This window comes from Ovis aries, chromosome 9, assembly GCF_016772045.2.
Source record: "Ovis aries strain OAR_USU_Benz2616 breed Rambouillet chromosome 9, ARS-UI_Ramb_v3.0, whole genome shotgun sequence".
NCBI lineage: Eukaryota > Metazoa > Chordata > Mammalia > Artiodactyla > Bovidae > Ovis > Ovis aries.
In genome coordinates, this window is record NC_056062.1 from 28,136,459 (window position 1) to 28,164,261 (window position 27,803).

At 42.4% G+C, this 27,803-nt stretch overlaps 1 protein-coding gene across 2 annotated transcripts in view; it reads left to right on the forward strand.

Moving 5' to 3' along the window:
* The window catches only part of WASHC5 (WASH complex subunit 5), a 56,069-nt gene that overhangs the window by 26,669 nt on the left and 1,597 nt on the right, over positions 1-27,803 (forward strand). Inside the window, exons 15-28 of one of the 2 annotated variants that reach the window (XM_015097738.4) lie at positions 430-540; positions 5,564-5,704; positions 6,667-6,747; positions 10,931-11,032; positions 11,916-12,095; positions 13,217-13,341; positions 15,971-16,133; positions 16,533-16,635; positions 16,724-16,803; positions 18,972-19,075; positions 20,273-20,402; positions 21,852-21,948; positions 26,071-26,224; positions 27,042-27,129. In XM_015097738.4, coding sequence (XP_014953224.1) covers positions 430-540; positions 5,564-5,704; positions 6,667-6,747; positions 10,931-11,032; positions 11,916-12,095; positions 13,217-13,341; positions 15,971-16,133; positions 16,533-16,635; positions 16,724-16,803; positions 18,972-19,075; positions 20,273-20,402; positions 21,852-21,948; positions 26,071-26,224; positions 27,042-27,129 — 1,659 coding nt within the window. Of the gene's footprint in view, positions 1-429; positions 541-5,563; positions 5,705-6,666; positions 6,748-10,930; positions 11,033-11,915; positions 12,096-13,216; positions 13,342-15,970; positions 16,134-16,532; positions 16,636-16,723; positions 16,804-18,971; positions 19,076-19,809; positions 19,996-20,272; positions 20,403-21,851; positions 21,949-26,070; positions 26,225-27,041; positions 27,130-27,803 lie in introns of those variants that run through there. The other variant, XM_027972908.3, reaches the window with a different exon arrangement.

Consider the following 27,803-nt stretch of genomic DNA (forward strand, 5'->3'; position numbering starts at 1 on the left):
TGTGTAGTCCGTCAATCAGAATGTCCGGTCTCCATAGAGAAGTAGCTGCCTTCTGTAGTTCAGTGGCTCAAACTTGAGCATGTAGGATAATCACCTGGAAGACGTGTCACAGCCCAGATTGCTGGGCCCCACCTCCGGAGCTTCTGATGAAGTATACCTATGTGAGGCTTGAGAATCAGCATCTCTAACAAGATCTCAGGTGATGCTGATGCTACTGGTCCAGCGACCACAACTTGAGAGCCGCTGCCGTAGCAGATACCTGTCATTTTACATTATATCCTTGTCAGAAACTGTGAACTGATGAAGTTTAGTCTTTGTTGCTGTCTTTTGAGCAAAGCCTAGGAGCTTCGTTGTGTGTTACTGCTTCAAGAAAGAGATTTCTAGGACTTTTTGAAACAGAGAAACAGTGGTGTCTTATTTTCCTTCCAGCTTGCCTCTGCCCTTGACCTGCCCCTTCTCCGTATTAATCAAGCAAATAGCCCTGACCTTCTCAGCGTGTCTCAATATTATTCTGGTGAATTGGTGTCCTATGTGAGAAAGGTAAGAAATGCATCAAGGTGATACTTATTTTAATGGCAAACTAACTGCTGTTTTAAATACAGGCAATGGCACCCCGCTCCAGTACTCTTGCCTGGAAAATCCCATGGACGGAGGAGCTGGTAGGCTGCAGTCCATGGGGTCGCTAAGAGTCGAACACGACTGAGCGACTTCACCTTCACTTTTTACTTTCATGCATTGGAGAAGGAAATGGCAACCCACTCCAGTGTTCTTGCCTGGAGAATCCCAGGGACAGGGAAGCCTGGTGGGCTGCCATCTGTGGGGTCGCACAGAGTCAGACACGACTGAAGCAACTTATCAGTAGCAGTAGCAACTGCTATTTTAAATACAAATGATGTGCTTGGGGCCCTGAATAAAGTATACCTGTTATTCCTTTCCCTTACGCCTTTTTTTTTTTTATTAAAGTGTACTTAATTTATGATGTATTAGCTTCAAGTATGCAGCAAAGTGATTTGGTTGTACATATATACATAGATTATTACAAGACCATGCTCTGTAGTAGGTCCTTGTTGTTTATCTGTTGTATACATAGTAGTTATATATACTTTTCCTTAATTCTTAATTTGATTCCTGAAATTTTCCATACCTGAAAATAAATTTATTCTTACTGGTACTGTGGGTGTGCAGATACGTTTTTACTTTCAAAGAACTTTTATACTTATTTTTTAAATGCTGATAGTATTAACCCCCATTTTATAGGTGTAGAGATTGAGAAACATAGATCTTGGTAGCTTCTTCAAAGTCACAGTTGGTAACTGTGACTAATTGGAACTTAAAGTTTTCAGGAGAATTTTGGTCCTTGTTTCAATAACCTATGGTGTAACTTAAAGCCACAAAATGGCACCCCACTCCAGTACTCTTGCCTGGAAAATCCCATGGACGGAGGAGCCTGGTAGGCTGCAGTCCATGGGGTCGCTAAGAGTCAGACACGACTGAGCGACTTCACTTTCACTTTTCACTTTCATGCATTGGAGACGGAAATGGCAACCCACTCCAGTGTTCTCACCTGGAGAATCCCAGGGACGGGGGACCTTACGGGCTGCCATCTCTGGGGTCGCACAGAGTTGGACACGACTGAAGCGACTTAGCAGCAGCAGTAGCAGAGCCACACAGGCCTGGATTCAAAATTGTCCTGTGTCATGTACTAGCTGAGGGCTCTACAGCAATGTTACTTAACATCTCTGAATCTCAGCTTTTGAAAAATTTATAATGTGGGAGTGATACATCTTTTACAGCATTTCTAGGAGACTTCGCTTTATCTTGCCGGGGTCCAGCCCTGGTGGATCCAGGGTGATTCGAAGGTGGGGACAGAGTCGGCATCCTTGGAAAAATACATATTTAATTACAGAGATATAGAGAGATTAGAAACGGATAGTGTAGTAGGAAAATTAGTGGAGAAAAAGAGGCTGAATAACTTGGTTTACATGGAATAGCATCCATGCTCCAGATGGGAATTCAGCCAGAAAAACGGGGAGCAAGAAAGAAACGACATGGGGGAATCAGTCTTTCCAAAAACTGATCCCATTTCTTTATTTTTGGGTTTGCTTATATACCTTTTGTTACACATAGGGATGAATACAGAGTCACGCGGGGGTCAGCAGTCCTGACCTTATCAAAATCAGGTGCTTCACATAAAAAGATCTTAGGGATTTTAAATCATCTTCTGGCCATGAGACCTGCTGACATTTTATGATCCTTTCTTTCTGATAACCAAAAAAACTTATGTCTTCCAAGGGTTTTTTTTCTTAAACCAGGCACCACCCTCCAAACAAAGTTGCATTCCTATAGGATGAAGGTGTAGTAAGTTACAATCAAGAGAGGAATTTATTTAACCCAAGGTTAACATGATTAATCTTAAAGGTTAATACTTATTTCTCCTATATGCTTTAAGGTTAATACTTATTTCTCCTATATGCTAGTTATAGTCATTATAAGGGCAGGGAACATGGAGATTTAGCAGCAAACATCAACCTAACAAATGAAAATCCTTTCACCAATGTTCCCCTTAAGATCTATTTAGTCTTAAGATAGTGATAAATTTACATTTTTACATAGCAAGGACACAGTGATTTATAACAAAGTACAGTGATCTATTACAGAAGAGAAAATTCATTAACTCAAAAAGTCTAGTATTGCTAACCTTAAAAACTACTATATTTCCTTTTCTATATTCCAAATACATTGATTAATATATTCCCAGGTGCCTAAGGATATGGAGGCCTGGCGGCAATCATTGACTCAACAATGAGAAAAGCCCTATGCTAATTAAGACTCTCAAAATACTCCAAAACTCTCTGTGCTATTTATGGTTGAGAGGTAATAAGCAATCATGTGCATAGTGGCAGGAGTATGGATAATCTTGTCACACCCGGGGCAGGGAATTAGCAGCAACTATTGGCACAACAAATGAAAAAACCCTTCACCAATATAATTCCTAACCAACCCACTATACTAATAATTTCCAACTCTCCAAAAGAATTTGCCCGAAGAGGTGGCAAGAATACACGGAAGAACTATACAAAAAAGATCTTCACAACCCAGATAATCATGATGGTGTGATCACTAATCTAGAGCCAGACATCTTGAAAAGTGAAGTCAGGTGGGCCTTGGAAAGCATCACTACGAACAAAGCCAGTGGAGGTGATGGAATTCCAGTAGAGCTGTTTCAAATCCTGAAAGATGATGCTGTGAAAGTGTTGCACTCAATATGCCAGCAAATTTGGAAAACTCAGCAGTGGCCACAGGACTGGAAAAGGTCAGTTTTCATTCCAATCCCAAAGAAAGGCAATGCCAAATAATGCTCAAACTACCTCACAATTGCACTCATCTTACATGCTAGTAAAGTAATGCTCAAAATTCTCCAAGCCAGGCTTCAGCAATACGTGAACCGTGAACTCCCTGATGTTCAAGCTGGTTTTAGAAAAGGCAGAGGAACCAGAGATCAAATTGTCAACATCTGCTGGATAATGGAAAAAGCAAGAGAGTTCCAGAAAAACACCTATTTCTGCTTTATTGACTATGCCAAAGGCTTTGACTGTGTAGATCACAATAAACTGTGGAAAATTCTGAGAGAGATGGGAATACAGACCACCTGACCTGCCTCTTAAGGAATCTGTATGCAGGTCAGGAAGCAACAGTTAGAACTGGACATGGAACAACAGACTGGTTCCAAATAGGAAAAGGAGTGCGTCAAGTCTGTATGTTGTCACCCTGCTTATTTAACTTCTATGCAGAGTACATCATGAGAAACGCTGGAGTGGAAGAGGCACAAGCTGGAATCAAGATTGCCGGGAGAAATATCAATCACCTCAGATATGCAGATGACACCACCCTTATGGCAGAAAGTGAAGAGGAGCTAAAAAACCTCTTGATGAAAGTGAAAGAGGAGAGCGAAAAAGTTGGCTTAAAGCTCAACATTCAGAAAACGAAGATCATGGCATCTGGTCCCATCACTTCATGGGAAATAGATGGGGAAACAGTGGAAACAGTGTCAGACTTCATTTTTTTGGGCTCCAAAAAAACTGCAGATGGTGATTGCAGCCATGAAATTAAGAGATGCTTACTCCTTGGAAGAAAAGTTATGACCAACCTAGATAGCATATTCAAAAGCAGAGACATTACTTTGCCGACTAAGGTCTGTCTAATCAAGGCTATGGTTTTTCCTGTGATCATGTATGGATGTGAGAGTTGGACTATGAAGAAGGCTGAGCGCCGAAGAATTGATGCTTTTGAACTATGGTGTTGGAGAAGACTCTTGAGAGTCCCTTGGACTGCAAAGAGATCCAACCAGTCCATTCTGAAGGAGATCAACCCTGGGATTTCTTTGGTAGGAATGATGCTGAAGCCGAAACTCTAATACTTTGGCCACCTCATGCGAAGAGTTGACTCATCAGAAAAGACCCTGATGCTGGGAGGGATTGGGGGCATGAGAAGAAGGGGACGACCGAGGATGAGATGGCTGAATGGCATCACGGACTCGATGGACGTGAGTCTGAGTGAACTCTGGGAGGTGGTGATGGACAGGGAGGCCTGGCGTGCTGCGATTCATGGGGTCGCAAAGAGTCGGACATGACTGAGCGGCTGAACTCAACTCAACTGAAGTCTAAAACATCTCGTGCCTCTCAGGTTGGGAGGCTGTAAACAATCACATGTAGCCAGACGAACCTATACAGGCGGGCTAGATAACCTTCAGGGGAGTCCGTAAGCTGAAACACTCTTGTCCGGCCCAGGAATTTTTATTGCCTTGGAGCTGCACGCTTACTCCTTCTCCGAGAGAAATGGTTATGGGGAGAGCCCCCCGTAAAGCCAGGGGTGTAGGTGAGAGCATAAAACAGACTCTGGTTTTGGGGTAGATACTCGGGAACAGAGGGTTTCCTGAGGCTTGATCACGCCTTTGCGTATGCCAAGCCTCCTTCCTCATGACCTTTGCCATGGGCGGAGTTCCTCACGCTGGCTCCCGGCATTTCCCCCTTTTTTGTTTTTTTAAAATAATCAGGTGCAACTCAAGTCGAGAGCTTCTGAATGCTCTACCGAAGAATCCTGACAATACAAGGAAGAATGATTAAAAGAAGTAAGATTAGAGCACCAACAGCACCATAACTGAAGACATTAGACAGATTGTTTTTTTCCAGAAATAAAGTTAGAGAAGGTGTGGAAAAAGTCATCAGTGGCTCCAGCAGCAGTAAAATCCAAACGAGAGTGTTCCAAGGTCTGTATCTGATTATGAAGTTTTCCTAAGTCCAGGCCAATATCAGAGCTGTTCCAAACACCTGAAGTATGATTTTTAACTTTTTCCCACTCATAATCTGTGAGCAGTTTGTGTTTGAAGGAACGTAGCCCTGTGCCTGGGAGCAGTTACTAAAAGAATGCTTGTGAGAGCCCCCCAGCACCCTTTCCTGCAGATTAATAAATGGACACCCTTTTTACTGTTGTCCTGCCATCTGTCAAACTAAGGAAGAGAAAATAGGAGGTTCACTTGTTTTTCCTCTTTTCCCTTTCACTAAAGGTGTTGCAGATTATTCCAGAAAGCATGTTTACTTCCCTTCTAAAGATCATAAAGCTTCAGACTCACGATATCATTGAAGTGCCCACCCGGCTGGACAAAGACAAGCTGAGGGACTACGCTCAGCTCGGCCCGCGATATGAGGTGGTGTGTCCCTTTAACATCTGCCTTTTGATGTTTAACCCCCATGAAATAGCACAACTCTGCGTATCCCCAAGACCCCCGGATCAGTTCTGATTTATTTTTCTGCTCGCTCAATGGTAACCAGGTTTTGTTATTTTAGTGCAGGCTTACCTTCATTCTTTACAGTGTCCTGGTATCATTCAGGGCCCCACCTGCCTGAATGTTCTCAGAGGGAGTGGAACTCAGTTGGTCACTTTTCTTTTGAACGGTCTAGGTTCATGACTCAGTGGTTCAAAGTAATCCATATTCCATAAACCACTTCAAACAGGCAGATATTTAAGGCCATTCCCCAATTAAGCAGTCTCAGAAGTAGTTCTTCCCAAATGCCTCTGCTTTTCTTTCTCCCTAAACTTAGAGACCTGAAAAATAAAATCAAGTAAAATTTGAAAATGTGATAACCAGCATCAATTTCACATCCTTTGACACAACTCCAGAAGTTTCATTAGGCATTAAGATCATCAAGCTCAGAATTTCCACGTTGATTCTAACTCAAGAATATAGCCTCAGTCAGTCTTTTCAGTGCCTCCCAGCATTGTTTGAAAAGAATGTGGACTGCAATAAAAGGGAGATTACCTTTTCAGTGTCTCCATGAGCCTTTTGATTTTGGAAGGTATCATCTATATCACTGAGTCCTGCTTTCATCTCATGTGTGAAATACTGAGGCCCAAAGAAGGGGAAGTGATTGATCAAAGGGTAAAGAATGATTGAACATCTTCTGACTCAGTCACCCGGTAGGTCTGACAGTGGTCAACACCACAGAGCCTTATTTCTGACCAGGACATGTACACGCAGGTACCTTCAAGCTACATGCTTGTCCTCTTGGCTTTGCCCTTTCAGAACTATTACCAGTTATTTTAGCTTCCCATAGAAGTGATGGGTCTTTTATGAGAAGTGCTTCATTAACCTCTTTTTCTTTGTTGAAGGTTGCCAAGCTTACTCATGCTATTTCCATTTTTACTGAAGGCATCTTAATGATGAAGACAACTTTAGTCGGCATCATCAAGGTAATGGTCTTAATGCTGGTCTCTGTGGCCTCATAATAAGCCTCTCCATCATTTGGATTTTGGCGGAGTTTATCCTGTGGGGGTACTGTCATCATCTTATGCCTCTCACTATCTCACATACAGTGTTTGATTTTCATTTTAGTCACTTACGAACAGAGAAGGAGAAAGCATTATTATCCTTATTTTTCATAACACCCAGGAATTCCTAAACACTAAGAAAAAACATTTTATTGAATTTTTGTAATAATAAAAGAATAATTCAATTCCCTTAAGCAAAGAAGCTTGCTTACTTGATCACTTACTGTCTCTTTCCTCCTCGCCTGCAACCTTTCTTTCTCTTTAATGTTTTTATGCCGCACCCCAGGTGCAGAGAGCTGAGATCATGGTAAACCTCTGACCACAGGCCATTGCCATCACCAGTATATGCAGGCTCCTCTCTTCTTTTTTTCTTTCTCTTCTCCTGATACCCACCCCCAGACCCCACAGCACCCACTCTGTTTGATTTCTGTCCATAAATATGCAAGTCTTCTTATTTTTAGCAAGTAGTAGTATTTTATGTGTGCACATTTTTGATTTCTCTAAATCATATTCTGCTGCAAAGCCTCATTCTTTTTCTAACATTTCTCACTAGTTATTGCTTTCAGGATTTATTTATGTTGTAGTGAGATGGTTGGTTACTTCTTCCTGCTGCAGAGAATTCCACATTTTATTTAGCTGTTCCCAGGGCACAGATGCTGCTCATTTTCATACCTGTGCTTCCTGTTAGCATCAGCAGTGTCTAGATGAGCATCTCTGAACATGTCCCCACATAGGCCTGTGCAAGAATTGTGCTGAAATCCAGGAGTGGGTCAGAGTCTTAGGGCACATTTGTACTTAATTTGTCTCAGTACAGCCAGATTGCCTCCTCACATGACTTGTTTCCTGTGTATCTATCCCCATTTTGGCCAACACTAGCCATGATCCGCTTCCTAATTTTTGTTCTCCAGACGGGTCTAAAGTGGTATATCATTGCTGTTTTATTATAATTTGTAATCCTAAGATGACTAGTGATGCACCCACTCAGTTCGTGGTGCTCTTATTTATTTTTCCATTTATCTGACATCAATAGAATCTTAACATTTCCAATTTTCTAAAGAATCTTCATTGAATTGCTGGATATAACATTTGTGTTAATGAAATCCAAGAAAATATAGGAAACGAACCTAAATAGAAACAGAACTTTACTATGTTGTTTCTAGAAATGTAGTAAAGAAATACCGTTCTAGCCCTGCAGTATATTAGACTCTATTAAACTTGATTTAGGCCTGATGCCAGTTTAAGTCAGTTGATATTCAGAGAGTACACAGGTTATCACTTCTCACTCATCTTTTTTTTTTTTTTCCTCACTCATCTTTATATGATGATACATCCTAGGACCAGGTTAGTCTTAAATACAAAGTGACTAGTTGGATGTAATAAAACCTAGTAATTAGCAATAATTATCAAGGGAAGGACTACTTAAGAAAAATGTAAATCTCTTACCAGAATCTTTCACTTAATAAGCGCAAGTATGTTAGTGTTAGTTGCTCAGTCATGTTGGACTCTTTGCAGCCCTATGGACTGTAGTCCGCCAGGTTCCTCTGTCCGTGGGATTTCCCAGGAAGAATACTGGACTGGGTTGTGTTCCTCAAGGGTCGAACCCAGGTCTCCTGCATTACAGGCAGAGTCTTTATCATCTGAGTCACCAGGGAAGTACCAATAAGTGCAAGGGAATGTCATCTTGACATCCTCTAAGCTTACATTGTCTCTGCCAGTTCAACAACTCAGGGCTTTATGTGGGATCCCATGGCCTTCAGTAATCTGTAATCTTTGAATGCTATAGATCTATTTCAAACCCTTTCAAAGAGTTTTCATTCATTTCAGTAAATATGAGTTAAAATAAGTGAGATATACACAGATACACATATAATGTCCATTGTTAGATGTAGGGTAGCCAAAATAGTAGAAATAGCCTAAGCATTTTATGAGGGAAAGAATGGCTGACTATATCATGGTGCGGTCACACTGTGGATTACTTTCCTGCCATTCAAAAATAACTTACCACCAAGAAATTTCCAGAATGTAGAGTGGAAACGCAATGGTAGAACAACATGTAGTATATATATGTTCATACTGGATTGACCAAAAATTTCATTCAGACTTTTCATAACCTCTTACAGATAAATCCTAGGACTAGATTGGTCCAGGATTGGCCAACCCAATATTTTTATCCCATTTAGACGTTTTTTTCCTTGGAGGATAATTGCTTTACAGTATTGTGTTGGTTTCTGCCATACATCAACACGAATCAGTCACAGGTATACATCTGTCCCCTCCCTTCTGAACCCCCTTCCCATCTCCCACCCCCTTAGGTTGTCACAGAGCCATGGGTTGAGCTCCCGGTGTCACACAGCTAATTCCCTCTTGCTGTTTTACGTATGGTAAGGTGTATGTTTCCAGAATGTTCTCTCCATTCATCCCACCCCTCCTTCCTGCACTGTCCCCAGGTCTGCCCTCCACGTCTGCCTCTCCATTGCTCCCCTGCAGATGCGTAGACCGCACAGCCACCATGGAGAACACGGTGGAGATTCCGTAGAACGCTAGACATAGAACTACCACATGACCGTTTAGATTTTTTAATGAATGTATTTAAGAACAAATACATATCTAAATTAATAGAGGAGGGCCTGGGGGACCCATGTGAAAACTGTTAACTGCTGTTAACCACAGGAGGTAGACAGAATGCAAGGAAGGAGCTGTGTGACAGGGTCTTTCCCTGTGAGCACTCCGCAGGTTGGTTGGTGGAAGTCTGGGGAGAATGGGAAGGGCCCTTTAAGACCATGAGATTCATGAAAACATTGAACTCTTTTTTCATGAAATCTGTTTTTATAAGGGCTGTTTTCATTGGAAATTTCATTGTACCTGCTTGAATTTGTTTTCATTGACTGTATTTGTTTATAATTTACCCGTTTCTTATGAAATACAGCATAGATGCCAAACGCTATAGAAACAGTTGTGTAGCTTGATAGGTTAGTGTGAGATAAAGACCACTCACTCTCACCACCTCTCAAGCCCAGAGACACAGTTGAGCCAGCTCCCACCCCAGGATCCTCCTTGTGGGCCCTGACCTAATCCCAGTCTCTCTGTTTGTAGTTTTATTACCCAGAAGTAAATCTCTAGACACTTTAGTTCAGATTTGCCCATTTTTAAAAAATGTATGTCTTTTACAACTGATTTACTCCTCAGATTCCTCCTTCATTCCTTTCTTTCCTTACAGTTTGTCTGTTGAAGAATTCTAGGTCTTGACCTGTTGTTTCTCCTTGGTCTGGCTTTCGATGACTGCCTGATCACACTGTAGTTGAACAAGTTCCTCTGGCTTCTGTATTTTCAGGAACTTTTTCATTCCAGTTATCCTCCTTAAAGTTTAAATATCATCAAATCCAGATGGAACGTATCAATTTTCTTTATGACTTTTTAAAATAATAAGTCTTGACAAATTAAAAGAAACATGTCTTAGAGAATTCACAGGACTGTATTAAAACTATTTCATGTTTTATAGATTTGACAGACTTTTAGGGAATAACAAAAGCTTTCTCATTATAGAAAAAAAGAATCAGCAAAATAAGCTATAGAGTTAAATAGCAGATTTCTTTCCTATTTAATCTCTCTAATTACAAATAGCATCCTGAAAATGCTGAAAGAAAAAAGAATTATTGAATCTGCAGAGGTCCAGCCCCAAGTGACTTTGCTCATATGGTTATAGATGCCCTTAGATAACTTCCAGATGAGAGATGGGCACTAAATTCCAGTGCAAGCCATTCAGTCCACTGTCTCCTCCTGGTGATAAGAAAAGGCACTTTTAAGGAAGTGATCAAAATGTGAGGTGATTTAAAACTTTCCATACCCATCATCTTTGAAATGACATGTAAAATTGTCATGAATGTTGCTGAGATAAACTAAGTCCTACCAAGGTAACAGGTTTCAATAATTCTGTCCGAGCTGCACAAGATCAAAGAGGGGCAGGAAAGGGGGGGAAAATCCTAATCACTTAGGATTGAGGTAGGGAAGTGCTCCCCTACAGATTCTGGAGACTGTCTTTCCTCTGTGTTTCTCCTAGACTGAGCTTTTCCTCACTGACATTTAATGCTTTTCAATTTGCATTTAGGTGGATCCAAAACAACTGCTGGAAGATGGAATCAGGAAGGAACTGGTTAAGCGTGTTGCTTTTGCCCTTCATAGGGGTTTGATCTTCAACCCCCGAGCCAAGGTACCCGATCAGCAGAATGAGTCTGTCCTTGCCCTTGACTCAGCTTGCAGAATGTTCTAGAATGTCATTTTGAACAGGAACAAGACCTTTCTTCCTATCTAACATATATCTACTGTATCATGTTCAGTACAATCACCTGATGTGCTTTTTGATCCTATCTTTTTTTTTTTTATTTTGGTGGGGTTTATTATTAATTTATTTAATTGAAGGATAATTGCTTTACAGAATTGTGTTGGTTTCTAAACATCAACGTAAATCAGCCATAGACAGACATATGTCCCCTCCCTGTTGAACCTCCCTCCTACCTCCCACCTCATCCCACCCTTGATCCTATCTTATAAGCATTCATATTATAAGAAAACCCTTTTTAAAATCAGCCCTTTCCTTCACTTCAAGTTTAAGAATTAAACTGATGTTTATGATTCCAGGTTCCTTCTCGTAGTGAAAAGAATTTGTTAAGCCTAAAGCAGACTGGAACTACAAAGGCTGTAATTTTTTTCTTTTGCTTGATCATATTCTAGAGAATATAATCATTTTTCTCAAGAGAGAAAGAGCAGGCCTGAAATTTACATCTGAAATCACATCAGTAAATTCAATTTAAAATTAAGATTAGAGTCGTCAAATGATGAGAGAAATCACTGATACTCATTTTTTATATTCTTTTATATGAGGCTTTCTTCCCAAATGAATGAAATAAATTCTTTATTGGATGCCTGGCATAAATCACCACCCACTCTCAATGAGGCAGGAATAAGTATTTCCAGAGCTGTCTTCAGCTGTCACAGTGGCCTCTCACTGGGATTTCCTTGACAGTCTCATGTCGGCGTCGGCGGTTGACAGACTGTGCCAGTCTTAACAGCTTTCTGCTTCTTCTTTCACACAGCCGAGTGAACTGATGCCCAAGCTGAAAGAGCTGGGAGCTACCATGGATGGATTCCATCGTTCTTTTGAATATATTCAAGACTATGTCAACATTTATGGTCTGAAGATCTGGCAGGAAGAAGTATCTCGTATCATAAATTACAATGTGGAACAAGAGTGTAATAACTTCTTAAGAACAAAGGTATCTAAACAGATTTTAATATTCTTGACTATATATCACTTCTGACATGCCCCAAACCTCAGAAATGCCAACAACAAAGTTTGTTTAAATAATTACTAAAATTCCGTAACTACTGCAGAGTCACAAATGCCTTCAGAGTAACTTTGGGAGCTGTGAGGGTTGCAGAAAGGTTTCTGTGACCCCTGACCTCTCCAAGTTTACTGTCCTTAGGAGAAAGCAGACTTAATTACGTGGCTACAGAATGAAACCATCTGGTATAGTCATTGTAAACCAGGTACTCAGGAGTTCCAAAGACTTAGGAGCTCATCTAGGTTGGGTCAGAGTATATACCCAAGAGTGTATACCTAAATGCTGGCTCATTTAGTAGTTCTGCATTTAACTTGCAAACCACCAAACTGTTTCCCACAGTGCCTGCACCATTTGTTTGTTCCCACCAGCAGTGTCTGAGGGTTCTAGGTTTCCACATCCTCGCCAACACTTGTTAATTTTCTCTTTTTTTCTTTTTGATTACAACCATCCTAGTGAGTCTGAGTGGTATTTCATTGTGGTTTTGATTTGCATTTCCATCATGACCAATGATGTTGAGCATCTTTTCACGCGCTTATCGACCAGGTTATATCTTCTTTGGAGAAATGTCAAATCCTTTGCCTATTTTCTGTTGAATTATTTGAGCACCACATTCTTAAGTGTCACAGCTGAGAAGACCGATCTTAGTAATTAACAAGGAGTCACTCACAGGTTTTTAATTAGGGAACTGACATGATTCAGGTGACATTTTCAAAAGATTGTGTATCTTCCAGCCCTATATTTTGGATGTTTATTATTACATTGTCAACTTGTAAGACAGAAAGTAAGAAATTCCTGCGTCTTTTTCTACTTCTCCTCAATCACCTCACTTTTTCACAGTTATTTATTTTTTAAATAAATATTATACATGTTATTTCTGGGAGGCTGTTACTACAGTTTTTAAAATTTCTTCTTCAAAATCAAGGAGCCATTTATATTCACTATTCATGCAACATTATCCTTGTAAAACTATGTGAGAAAAGGATAACTAGGTTAACTTATCAAAGATGGACTAATTATTTATGTCCTTGGGGTTCTTTTTTTTTTTTTTCTAGATTCAAGATTGGCAAAGTATGTACCAGTCTACTCATATTCCAATACCAAAGTTTACCCCTGTGGATGAGTCTGTAACATTTATTGGTCGACTCTGCAGAGAAATCTTGCGAATCACAGACCCAAAGTAGGTATACCTCAGTTCCACTGGACAGCAAGTCTCTAAACATAACGATCATATCCTTGACTTCTACTCAGATCATATCCTTGTTCCTGCCATCGCTGGAGCCTTTCTCATGGGTTGATTAAGTTTACTTTTGCTGGGACTGCATGTTTTCCTCAGTGTGACTGAGGTCACCCCAGTCCAAAGACACATAAATGAAAACAATTCGAAGGTCTGTTCAGCCACCTCTTATTTTAGTCTATGCCTCTGTTTCTTTCCAGCTAACATTACCTGGGTCTGTGGACTACCTGGTTTATTAAAACTTTAAATTTCAAATTTTTCCTGTTACTCATGACCTACTCCCCCATTGCAGTCACTGGCCTTGCACGTGCCAGCTCACACCTTGCACTTCTAAGATGACCTTCTTGTTTCTCAGCCCTACCCTTAGGCACTTTTTGCGGAAGACCCAGCATTTCTTGAGCACTCAGCTTGTGTGCTCCTCCTGGGCCCTGACGCACATCCCTTTGCTTGCCCATCACAACAGTCTAAAGGGGTAGGCACCGTTATTCATCCCCTGTGCTTCTCGAAGTAACCAAGGCACAAAAAAGCTCAGTCACTTGCCCAGAAGTTAATAAATGGTGGCCCCAGAGTACATACCAGGCCCTCTGACTCTGGGGCCCAACTCTTAAAGCCTGTGTCGTTCAAGGGCAACAGTGACTTACAGATTATATATGCAGTCACATGGGTGAGAACCTCATAGAGTCAAAATGGCTACTGAGAATACTACAGGTGGGCACCACAGTGGGGACCTGCATGCTGTCTGTCTCAGTAAGTCCAGCGGAGTCGTCATTTTTCTTCAGTTGAGCCTCTGATGAAACAGCTGGTACTAAGCCCTGCTAAGGGGAGAGCAGGCTCCTGTCTGCTCTCGTGTTCACCCCTGGGCCTGTGCCTGCTCAGTGGAATGACCTGTGTGGTTTCCCAGGGAAAGGTGGTATCTCTCCTTTCTCAGTCCAGCGATGCAGGTGAAGTTGACTTTGTGCAAGCTAAATGTCCTCATGACATGTCTTCTCTATACTGCCTTCACATTCAGGCTGATTTTCTGTCAGAACTTAAGAAACTTGACAAACCGTATGTCACCTTCGGCAGAAATGGGTTTGGTCTGTGACTTTCGGGCCAAAAAAAGTGATCCAAAATGTTTTGGGACTTCTCCTTTCTCAGTCTCCATGGGTTGATCTCGGAAGCCCTCCTAGAAACCTGTCTGCCTCACGCACCTAGTGCCAGCTTAATACTGGCAGACAGGATTAAGCATGCCTGGGATTTCCATGTCATGTATGGCATCAAAATTGGGAGCCTCTCAGGTGACACAGAGTGCCCACACTGAGTGGTGGGAGCAGGACGCTTTGCAGCCTGAAAGTACAGTGCCGCTCTGGAAGCCATCTTGCTCTTGCATCTAGTTCCAAATTTAAAATGCCCTCACTCCTGAGCCTCTTGATTCCCTCCCAAGCCTCACTTCAGTAAAGATATGTATTGGCTCTGAGGACTGGGGCCGTATAATTTTGTGGGGGCTGTTGAACGTAGAGGCTAGGATTCTACCCCACACATACCCAATCCAACCCTCCAGAAATGGAATCTCGAGATCTGTTTTTTTAAACATGTTCTACCATTGACTTAGGGCTTGCCAGGTGGCTCAGTGGGTAAAGAATCCGCCTGCAATGCAAGAGGCACAGAAGGTGGGGGTTCGATCCCTGGGTTGGAAGACCCCGTGGAGGAGGACATGGCAACCACTCCGGTATTCTTGCCTGGGAATCTTATGGACAGAGGACCCTGGCAGACTGCAGTCCATAGGGTCTCAAAGAGCCATGCACGACTGAAGCAACTGAAAGCACACACTGGCACCATTGATTTAAGGTCCCCATGCGAACATTTGAGAATCTTGGTGGTTGTGGGTGTGGTGGTAGAATCAGGCCTGTCCAAGACTCAGTTATTTCATGTATAAAGTGAAAGTCAAACAGCTTGTACATCACAGCGCTATTCTGAGGATAAAGAGAGAGCATTCAGAAGGGTCTGGCCCAGGGCCTGACACATAGGCAGTCCTCAGTAAATGTTGTAAGTTTTTATCATCACCATCGTCACACTCCTGAGTCTCAAAGGGAATCGTTGGTCGATGACCAGGATGAGAAGGAAAGAGGAAATGGCTCTGTCATCATGGCCTCAGACATGAGGGCATGAGGATTCAAAGTTCCTTTCTTACCCAAGTGGAAGTGGCACAAGACACTGTTTCATCCACAGTCTCTGGATATTTATAGGAAGACCCTCCAGAGAGGCAATGGGGCTCCGAAGTCTTCCAGCCTGGTGACTGAATCTAGCCTTGTCCTTGAGACATGACCCAACTACCCAACCCAGTGGAAACACATCATTCAAACTGGTGACGTAGCAAGGGCAGGAAGAGGTGACTTAACCGAATTTCACCTTCCTGGCCCATTGGACATTCACCGTGAGATGTCTTGGCTGCCCAGATGCAGGGGTTATTAAAACGGATCATGAAACCATTGTTCTTCCTATCCGATGCCCCTAATCCTATTGCATCCCTCATCCATTCAGGGTGAATTCTGAGCTGCTTTTGGGTTTTGAGTTTGTTTTGTTTATGTTTTAGAATGACGTGTCACATTGACCAGCTCAACACTTGGTATGACATGAAAACCCATCAAGAAGTGACCAGCAGCCGCCTTTTCTCAGAAATCCAAAACACCTTGGGGACTTTCGGTCTGAACGGGTTAGACAGGCTTCTGTGCTTTATGATTGTCAAAGAGTTACAGGTGAGCCTTCGGGTGTCCGTGTGTGTGCCACTATCCTGGGGAAGAAGGGAGTAGATGGTTTAGCTTTTCTTTTGTGCTTTCCTATCCTGGGCATATTTATATAATTCCTGTTAAATAGAGAAGAACTGAGAATAAACTAGAATCTCTTTGGCCAGCATAGTATTTTTACCAGTAGACAGTTTTTGTGAATTTCATCTTGGAAACCAGCAACTCCTCCCAGCAGGGGATGTTTCTGATGGGAACCGGAAGTTGTGTCTTCCCCATCGTCTTATTTGTAGCTTTGTGTGAATGAGGCTTGTCTGTGTTCTGTGTAGCCTTTGAGTTAACTGGAGCGTTTCGGAGCGTTTCTTCCATTTTATTCATTATATTTGGTTCTTTGATCATGCCTTCTCGTTTTAGAATTTCCTCAGCATGTTTCAGAAAATTATCTTGCGAGACAGAACTGTGCAGGAGACTTTAAAAACCCTCATGAATGCCGTCAGCCCCCTAAAAAGCATCGTAGGTAAGTGTTCTAAAACAGGCCTGAGGTCGAGAGAACACTGTAGCCTTTCCAAAGTTACTAAATAGAAATTCATATTTTAACCTTTCAGCAAACTCGAATAAAATTTACTTTTCCGCCATTGCTAAAACCCAGAAGATTTGGACCGCTTATCTTGAGGCTATCATGAAGGTACGTTGTGAGAGAAGAATGCTATGGGTTTTTTTTTTGTTATTTCTGGTAACTTGGTTGTCCCAAGAAAGCCACTCTTCTTTCTTTGGCCATCAAACCAAAAATACATCATTTCGGGTTTATCGTTATTTCTGAATGGGTCTGTTCGTTGGCTGTTCTGGACAGTGCTTTTCATTAGCCCGTTTATCATGCTTCTTTCACTGAAGAAAACTTTCATTCTGAAATGCCTTTTAGCAAGAGGTGCTTTCACTCAAGGAAATAGGAGTTTTCCTCCCTCAGTCATCCTCCGTCCTTATGTGACAGGTTCATTAATGAACTGCTGTCAGTTTGCCGCCCTAATCTCAGCCGGTAGAGTAGTTAGGTAGCTGCACAAAAGCTAGAAAGCCAGGTTCCTCTGGACATGTTATCCTTACACTGACTGGAACGTGTCTTTGGAAATGAGTGAGAAAGTGAGATGGGGAGATTGTAGATGCGTGTCATCTTACTGTGCTTCACTTCCCTGCACTTTGCAGACATTGCATTTTGCACAGATTGAAAGCTTGTGACAACCCTGTGTTGAGCAAGACTGTCACCACCATTTCTCCAACAACTTTTGCTCACTTTGTGTCACATTTCAGGAATTCTCGCAATACTGCAAGTTTTTTTCATTATTGTTATATTTGTGACAATGATCTGTGATCAGTGACCTTTCTTACGACTCTGAAGGATGGCTAGCTTTTTTGGCAATAAAGTATTTTAAAATTATTTTTTAGACATAATGCTTTTATACACTTAATAGACTACAGTATAATGTGAACATAACTTTTATATGCACTGGAAAACCAGAAAATTCATGTGGCTCTCTTTATTGCAATATTTGCTTTATTTATGATGATCTGGAGCCAAACTCAGTATTTCGAAGGTGTGCCTGTGATTTGCCGGATGGAAATCCAGGTTGCTTTAGAATCCATGCGTCTGCCTTTACACTGTGGCGTTGACTTCCAGAGACACCTTGTGTCTTCTGCATATCCTCCTCTCATCACTTGATGACCTGAGGCATTCAGTAACCCTTTGTTGAACACCCTTATGTGGGTGCAGAACATTGTCAGTTGCTGTAAGACAGAGTTCAAGGAAGCTGGCTGTCTCCCTGGAAAGCCTATTCACAGTACAATAGGAAAGAGTAGATTTCCTGGTGGAAAACTGACTGATGGTAAAAAGTGTCAGATACCAAAGGAGAAGTCTAGACTCCTGACAGAATTTGGAGCAGTCCTGTTCTCTTGTTCCCAATTATGTAAGTTGCTCATTGAAACAGGAGTTGTTGGTGTCTCAGCCCAATTCACAGTATATTTCTCATCATTTCATTGAGTTTTTGTTCTAATCTGGAAACTTAAAATTGAATAGAAGCCTTTGGCTCTGCTAGATGGCCTCTTGTTATATAGGTCTGACTTGCCCTAAGCCAGGATAACAAGGGAAGGAAGTTATAATAAATCTGTTCTTTTAATTGCTTGAGAATTACATTTTGTTACAATTGGCTTCCATTGTTATCCTGTGTGTTTTATTTCATACATTCAAAAGAACTATTCTGAGACAACATGCATAAACTTCTCCAACTTTCTAAAGATGTCCAAAGTGCCAACAAAACATGAAGAACCCCTGGTTTCAGGGTTATCCTTGTTAGAAGGGCCTTCTTGGAAGATTGTATGTAGGTTATTTTATCACCTTGATTATTTCATGATCTGTGATCCTGAGGGATGTAGGCAGAATGATACTGACCAAATGTTAGAGTGAAATGGCACCCCAGAGCTTGAGAAAGTTCAATTTACGACAGATAAAGAAAGTAGGGCTTCTTATTAGTGGTGACTGAACATGAGAACTTATTCTAAAAGATAAAAAATAGAGCTTCAGAACACATACCTTTAATCCACAGACAACAAGAACATTAATGGTTCACTTTTAGACTTAGGTTCAGTATTAGACTTCAGGGTTCGGTTGAGGTTGGCATACAGGATCTCTGCAGGCATTTCTTAAAGGGTCCCTTGTGCTCCATCAGCAGTGATGCTGGTCTTAGGCATGAAACCAGTCCAGGAAATCCTTGAATTTTTCTGTAGAATGTTGTGAACCTTTCAATGAAAACTTGTCATCTTTTTGTTCATCAGCTTTTCCCTGTTCTTTCTCTTGCTTGTTTACAGGTTGGGCAGATGCAGATCCTGAGACAACAGATCGCCAATGAATTAAATTATTCTTGTCGGTTTGACTCCAAACACCTGGCAGCTGCTCTGGAGAACCTCAATAAGTAAGTGCTGGCATTTGAAACAGCCACCTCTGGGCCTAGGTTGTTCACCATCAGTCAGCATCCCAGTCTTCAGTGCATACTCTTTTTTGTATTTTGGAGGATAGTTGCTTTACAGTTGCGTTAGCTTCTCCTGTGCAGCACAGTGAATCAGCTGCACAACATACCTGAATCCCCTCTTTTTTTGGATTTCTTTCCCATTTAGGTCGCCACAGAACATTGAGTAGAGTTCCCTGTGCTCTATAGTAGGTTTTCATTAGTTATCTGTTTTATACATTCAGTATCTGGGTGGCTGAGTGGTAAAGAATCCACCTGCAAAGCAGGAGACATGGGCCCAATTCCTGGGTCAGGAAGATCCTCTGGAGGAGGGCATGGCAACCTACTCCAGTATTCTTACCTGGAGAATCCCATGGACAGAGAAGCCTGGTGGGCTACAGTCCCTGGGGTCGCAAGGAGTCAGACAGTTGCATGAAGCAACTGAGCATGCATGCAGGCATCTACTCTTTTAAGTTCTTTTTGAGTGAGAACGCTCTCTGAATTTATAGGCTTGCCTATAAATTCCCATAGGTAATCAAATCTACCTTCAGAAGCCTCTCGCTTCAGTATTGTCTCTTTTTTTTGATGGAATCATTTCAGCCAACATGTATTGATCACTTAATACACATCAGACAGTTTGCTAGATTCTTGCTAGACTGAGAAGGCAATTGTCACCAAAATCCGCACTTGACTTTCCACAGAACTGAATCACTGATTCTCCTGAGGGGAATTAGAAGCACCTTGATGACCGGCGTGGCTGTGGACACATATCCTAGCATCCAGTCACACTCTCCACCTGACCAGCAGCTTGCTCTCATTTTGAGCCTCCTGCTTAAAGATAAATAATCCACACTTCTTGGTCACAAAGTCAGTGTGCTTTTGACAAAGTAGGTATTGAAACTAGTTCAGTCAACTCATAAAAATTTAAGTGGTGAAAGCATTTGATTTGGGTGAACTTTAAAAGAAAACATAATTCAAGTTCAGATTTCCCACTTATCACTAATCACAGGTATGGAAATTGAGAATTTGAAGGGAGCAAGCCCTTGTTACATAGATGAGGACACTGAATCCCTGGAAGATTATAGCATAGCTTGTGTTAACTGTTGTCTGTATTCAGTTTATCTCTAACATTTATTACTATTGTTGTTGTTGTTCTTCATTCAGGGCACTCCTAGCAGATATCGAAGCCCACTATCAGGACCCTTCGCTTCCTTACCCCAAAGAAGATAACACACTCTTATATGAAATCACTGCCTACCTCGAGGCAGCTGGCATCCACAACCCGCTGAACAAGGTTCATGATTACTAACATGTAATATAATGCTGTGGTGGGAGACAGGGTGGGACCAAAGGCCATCTGGCCCAGGTAGCAGATCCCCACGCTCCATCTGACACTGGAAGACCCTGGTTCCAAACCCAGAACCTCTGCTCTTGTGATCCTCCGCCCTTTCTGGGTTCCCATTCTCTGCATGTAATATGAAGATGATCATGCCCCCGCTGCCTGACTCAGGGCTGTGGGAGTCCAGTGATAACAGTGTTTGTCAGAACTGAGTGGCAAGTGCTGTATCAGTAAGAGATGAGTTTTAGGTTTCTCTGGGGTTTGGTATTTGAACTGCTCCTAAATGGTGGCATCGATCCTTCTTGCCCAAAGACCCTTCCCTCCTTGGCTGACAGTAATCACAGTCAGAATCTGGGGAGACAGGCTCTATTCTGCTGTTCTGATCTCCATAAACCTCTGAGAACTGGAAGCGTTTTTCACAAGTTAGTGCCAGATCGCATGTAGTGCCAGAACCTGTCCCAGACTGACTTGAAGCTGTTTATACTCCTGTGAATTGTCATGTTTTTGCAGAAATACAGATAACTTTGCTTATAGTCTGCACTGTATTGCCTACCTAAAATCTTTATTGTAATATGAAATTCTGAAATCTGTATGATCCCCTGGGTTTGAGGTAAGATTATGAATATAAATAGCACCTAACATTTTACTAAGAATTATGTGCCAAGCACTGTGTTAACCCTGACTAGGTGCTCTCACTTAATCTCACAGCAGCCTCATGAAATGTGCCCTTGTTGGGGGAGGAACCTGAGGCTCAGAGGTTGATAACTTCCCAGGGCCCCACAGTAGCCAGCGATGGAACCAGGCTGTCTGACCAGAGTTGGTGCTGCTGGCCAGGATGCCACCTGCCTCCCAGGGAATCAGAATGACTAGGAGAGGGGAGATGGCTGGGTGTGGCCTGACTGTGCTTTCTGCCTCATGAACTGGGCAGGAGACTGCTCTGTGGCATTGCCCAGGGAAAAGGAAATGGCAATGGGACCTGCGCTTGCTTTCTACTTACGCACTGCTATGCAGTGCTATGGGGTCTTCCTTCTTTCTTTCTGCCTCTTTTCTCTTTCCCTCTCTTTCCCTCTCTTTGCCCTCCTTCCAGCTTGGCCTTGACTTTCTTGCTTATCTTCCCCCGCCCCCCCAACCCCCTCGTTTTGTTACTGACATTAAGAGGATTGGAAGGAGAAAAAGAGGATTGGGGGTGGGGGGAGTAACCTCTAATCTCTAAGCAACATTGTTCCTTTCCCAAGAGGGCTGATTGTCAAGTAGGTGTCTCTTTTTGGAGGGAGAGGGGGTCGGTGGTATTAAATAAAACTCTGAAGGCAGCGAATTAATGGAACCACCCTAGTTTTCAGTAGTCAGAAGAGCAAACTGAAATTAAACGGCAGCTTTCCTTTTGAAACTGTTTTCTCTTTCCAGATATACATCACGACAAAGCGCTTACCCTACTTCCCGGTGGTCAACTTTCTGTTTTTGATCGCCCAGCTGCCAAAGCTTCAGTACAACAAAAATCTAGGTGCTGTATGACATTTATTCTTTATAGTAAGGAACAATGGTGGTAGATTAACATCTAACCGAACATCCCTTGGTAGAGAATGCTATGTCACATATGAGGTGTTTCTTACTAATTGCATGTTCATAAAAACCCAAGTCCTTGGGCCTCTGAAATATCATGAAGACAGTGGATTTAATATCAACCAAGTATAATTTACCGTGGTTGATTATCCAACTTGTAAAATGTGTGGGACCTTTGCTTCTCTCTTTTCTTTAAAGGAGCTGATTTTGGTGGGCAAGAAACTTCTTTTGGTTAATGTCCTATTCTTTCAGTAGCTGTCATGTGCTTACTGTGGAGCTTTGGTATGAAGAGTAACAATATAGTTACAGAGAGGAGACTAATCCTCTGGTACTTTACCCTGGGATATCTGTTACTTTAGTTTTGAGAATATGTGATACAAACAATAGTTACCAAAGGCTATCAGTATATTTGTCTTATCAAGCATTATAACCCAATGTTTTTTGTGTCATTGACTTTATCTTAAACCTTTTTATAAGATTCCCAGGTATTTCCTCTGTCTCCAAACTTAGTAGAGTTTTTTAAAGTCTGCTATAGAGTTTAATTTACTTTACAAGTATTTTCTATAAATGTAACCATATACTTTTTCTAACCAGCCATTCCAAAATGTATTTCTTCTTTGAAGTATTTCCCTTCCTATTTCAAAAGTTTTTTTAGGATAAAGATGTGGATTTTCTTTAAGGTTTTTAATTTCCTCATTCAAAAAAATTCCTTTATTCCAGACACAGCCCCAATAACAATATTTGTCACAGCCCCAATAACAATATTTGTCACAGCCGCAGAATGCAGGGCATGGTTCTCAGTCACTTAGTGTTAGTCACTCAGTCGTGTCCGAGTCTTTGCAACCCCATGGACAATAGTCTCTGTCTGTGGATTTCCAAAGAAGAAGACTGGAGGGCGTTGCCATTCCCTTCTCCAGGGGATCTTCCCAACCCAGGGATCGAACCCATGTCTCCTGCATTGCAGGCGGATTCTTACCAGCTGAACCACCAGGGAAGCTCAGTCCCTTAGTCGTGTGTAACTCTTTGTGGCCCCATGAACGGTGACCCACCAGTCTCCTCTGTCCATGAAATCCTGCCAGCAAGAATGCTAGAATGGGGTGCCATTTCCTTCTCCAGTGCAGGGCATGGCGGCACCCAGTAAGCCTTGGCTGTAGGGTGGAGGGAACAAAGGTGTGTCTGGATTCTGACTTCACAACTTACCATCTATGTGACGTTGGCCAAGATACTTAAACTTGTAGGCCAGTTAGAACTTAAAAATACCTGTGACGGTACCTCTCACAGAGCAAGTGCTTACCTGATGCTAAATCCCTTTCTGGATGTTGGTCAGAATCAGTGTAAAGAACTATCCCAAGGTGGACTTAAAAGTTCGTCTCAAGATTGAGATCCATGACCTCTCTCTCATGACTAAATAAGCAGGTATGCTTCTTTATAATAAGGCGTTCTCAGCACATGAAGATACCTTGTTTTCATTAAGACTGTTTGCTCACTGGTCTCATCCTTAGTTACCATTTCATTGCATGTGTTTAAGGTCATGCTCCTTGACTGTACAGCTGCTTATGAGAAGCATGTCACTATGCCACAGAATTCCCAGATCTTGAAATGAAACTGTGAAGTTTCTTAGAAAGTTCCTATACCTGACTACAGTCCTTTTCATAAATCAGGTCAGTGTGTTAAGTTGGGGATTAAATTAAAGAAAAAGCAGACTGAGGAAGGAGCATCAGCATGTAGTGTACCCTGAAAGCTTTTATATAAACCCTGTGAGCATTGTTCTCAAGACTGATCTAAGAAGCGTACAGCTGCTTTGGTCAGTCTCTTAAAAAGGAATCTCTGTGGTGCTCCATGCAGAGACGTCTTTGTTGTAAACATCCCCTTTGCTATCTACCTGGGAAGGATTCTCTCTCCATGTTCTGAGTACAGCTAGTGTCTTACAATGGGCATTGAGTAATTTGGAATTGCCAAGGCCTAGATTGTGTAACAGAGAAGGCAATGGCACCCCACTCCAGTACTCTTGCCTGGAAAATCCCATGGGCAGAGGAGCCTGGTAGGCTGCAGTCCATGGTGTCGCTGAGGCTCAGACATGACTGAGCGACTTCATTTTCACTTTTCACTTTCATGCGTTGGAAAAGGAAATGGCAACCCACTCCAGTGTTCTTGCCTGGAGAATCCCAGGGACAGGGGAGCCTGGTAGGCTGCTGTCTCTCGGGTCACACAGAGTCGGACATAACTTAAGTGACTTAGCAGCAGCAGCAACAGGTTATGTAAATCAAGATAGCTTGTTTTGGCATCTTAAATAAGTTTTCTCAGTCTTCACAAGAACCCAAATGTGGGGATTGATTAACTTTCTAATCAACTGCCAATCATTTTCCCAAAGTGGTTGTACCATTTTTACAACTTACCATCATTTGGCCATCTCAGTCATTTAAACATTATAATGGGTATGTAGGGTATCTCATTTGGAGAAGGAAATGGCATCCCACTCCAGTATTCTTGCCTGGAGAATCCCAGGGACGGGGGAGCCTGGTGGGCTGCTATCTATGGGGTCGCACAGAGTCGAACACGACTGAAGCAACTTAGCAGCAGCAGCAGCAGGGTATCTCATTATAGCTTTAACTTGCCTTTCCCTGATGGATTATGATGTTGAGCACTTTTTCAAATGCTTTTTGGCTGTTCTTTATATTTTTTGTTTGTTTGTTTATCTTTCTTTGCTAAGTGTCTGTTCAAGTCTTTTGCCTGTTTTTAAATTGAGTTGATAGCTTTTTTATCACTGAGTTGTAGGAGTGATTTATTTTATGGATACAAGTCCTTTTTTTGATATACATGCTATAAATTTTTTTTTCTAGCAAAATGTTTTACCTATTCATTTTCCTTACTTGTGACCATAATGAGCAGAAGTTTATTGCTGATGATATCCAATTTATCCATTTTTTTCCTTTATCATTAGTCCTTCTATCCTCTAATAAACCTTTGCCTATCCCAAGGGCACAGACTGTCCTTTTTTTTTTTTCCCTAGAAACTTTGTACTTGTAGCTTTTACATTGAGGTCTGTGGCCTATTTCAAATTACTTTTTATGTGAAATAGGGCTCAAGGTTCATTTTTTTTCTCCATAAAGATATCTATTTTTAGCTTCAGTTATTGAGACGATTTCTCTTTCTCCATTAAATAGTGTGAATATCCATGGAAATCCAATTGCTCCTTTAAGGGTATGACTATTTCTGTATTTTCTTGTCTGTTCCATTGATCTGTTTACCTATCCTTATGCCAGTACTGTCTTGATTACTGTAACTTTATAGTAAGTCTGGAAATCTGGCAATAAAAGTTTCCAACTTTGTGGGTTTGTTTTTTTTTCCAACGCTGCTCTGTCTCCTGTTCCCCAAGCAGCCATTTAGGCAGGTCAAGGTCTCCATATTTGGGCAGAAATCCTTAGTGACAAGGCCAGCTTTGGCACTCACTCACTCACTTGACATAGTTCCTTCTTTTCCTGTCCTGACTTCGGCACATTCTTTTCTTGTGTAACATTTTATCCGTCTCTTTTTTTTTTCTTTTTAATTGGAGGATAATTGCTTTACAATATTGTGTTGACTTCCGCCATACAACAACATGAATCAGCCCTAAGTATACATTTGACCCTCCCTCTTGATTGAACCTCCTCCCCACCCCACTAGGTTATCACAAAGGACCATGTTGAGCTCCCTGTATTATACAGCAGCTTCCTATTAGCTATCTGTTTCACATATGGTAATGTATATGTTTAAACGCTACTTTCTATAATACTTTCTACCATTGCATCCATTAATTACAAAATCCTAAAGAAACAATGTTGGTAATTATAAAAATTAGTACCCGTTTTAGGGTGATGGATCCTTCAGCCCACTAGAAGCCTCCATCAGTCCTGGATCCAATTCGAAATGTAGTCCTGGATTGTCATTCCCTCCAGATAGTCATCTGCCAGAGATCACGTGGGCCCCAGCACCTTGACATTCATGAACATTCATCCTGAATGAATGCTGCGAAAGGCCAGCACGTCCCTCGGTGGTATAATCTGTGGTCTATCGGTCCTCGCAGGAATGGTCTGCCGAAAGCCCGCCGACCCCGTGGACTGGCCGCCGCTGGTGCTGGGGCTCCTCACCCTGCTGAAGCAGTTTCATTCCCGGTACACGGAACAGTTCCTGGCGCTGATCGGCCAGTTTATCCGCTCCACAGTGGAGCAATGCGTAAGGTACAGAAGGCCAACCAGGAAAAAGTGGAATCAGTGTTCCAGAATGGGCTGGAAACTGCACACTCCAGACTCCTCTTAGTATCCCCTTAGTACAGCCAGGAATTGGCCACTTACCCTGCTCTGTACAGCAGGCTCGGGCACATCTCCTGTTGGGGCAATTAAAGGCGTGCCCACCCTCTGTCACACCGCTGAGGAGTCGCTGGGAGTCTCCTGGGAGCACCCACTGTAAATGAGTCATGAGCACCGTGAGCGAGCCCCACAGGGAAGAAAGTAGAGGCCTGCGCCTCTGCCATCGTGGGTGCTATGCCCAGACCTCAGTGAGCCCGTGTCCTCCCCCTGGGCCGCTTACCCAGGGACAGCTCCACCCTTCAGCGGGAGTCAGGGAGCCACCCCACTGTCAGCACAGCCCGAGGTCCTGGTATGAAATCAAACACATGAAACACGGAAGCTCCTACTTGATACAAAGCTTGTAATCCTTTAGTTTTTCCTTTTCTCCACCCCAAATGCGGCTTTTCTGGGACAGAACAAGTTATGTATTTGCATGGGATGCTGGGTCCCGAGTCTCCTTCTCTGTTACCCTAAAGGGTCAGCAGGGGCATGTCATAAAGACCCATGTAGACCATTCAGAGAAGTTTGGATTCCCTCCTCCAGGCTGTGTGCTGAAGATGGGCCAGCAAGATATGGCTCAGTGTAATAATCAAGAGGCGATTCTGTAGATGTGGCTCTTCTTTGGCTGCTTAGAGTCATCTGTCGTCTTTTTCCGTCTTCTACATACGTATGAAAGCAGCTCATTGATCCAGACTATTCTGTGTTGCAGCCAGAAGATACCAGAAATGCCTGCCGATGTTGTGGGCGCCCTTCTGTTTCTGGAGGATTATGTTCGATACACAAAGCTACCCCGGAGGGTAAGCAATAGATAAAGAACACTGTTGATGCCCCTTTGGGACCTCCCTGGAGAACCAGTGGTTAAGACTCCACATTCTATCACAGGAGGAGCCATGGGTTCCATCCTTGGTTGGGAGACTAAGATTCCACATGCCACACAGTGCAGCCAAAAAACATTAATGCCCTTTTTGTAGGAAGATGGTTTGAAGAAAGGCCCTGGACTCATGAGGAATGAAGTCCAAAAGCTCATTCCCTGTGAACACCTCTGAGCCCCTCGCCCTGCTATGCCCCAGGGCTTGGCTTGAATGTTCAGTGCTTTGCGAGAAGCCATGATTGAACACAGCTTCCCTCCTCATCTTCTCACCCTCTGCCATGCCCTCCTCCACTCTGCAGGTCACCCTGTTCAGGAGTTAAGCTGGGCACTCCAGGAGAGAATTCTGTAAGAGGCCAGGGTAGCGAATGATTGTGTGGTTTGTTTCTTCATCTCCACAGTAACCCAGTTCCTGCAGCCCATTTGGCTAAGTTCCCTCCATGGTTGAAGTGTTGTACAACCATGGTTTCCAAAAATGACAAAAGTTCACCAAGATACCTGTGTAAGGATGTTCAGAACATGAAATTTAGCACAGCAAAGGACACAAGGTTATGTGACCCTAGTTTTAAGTGTAGGTGTTTGAAGTGTAAGTTTTAAGTGTAT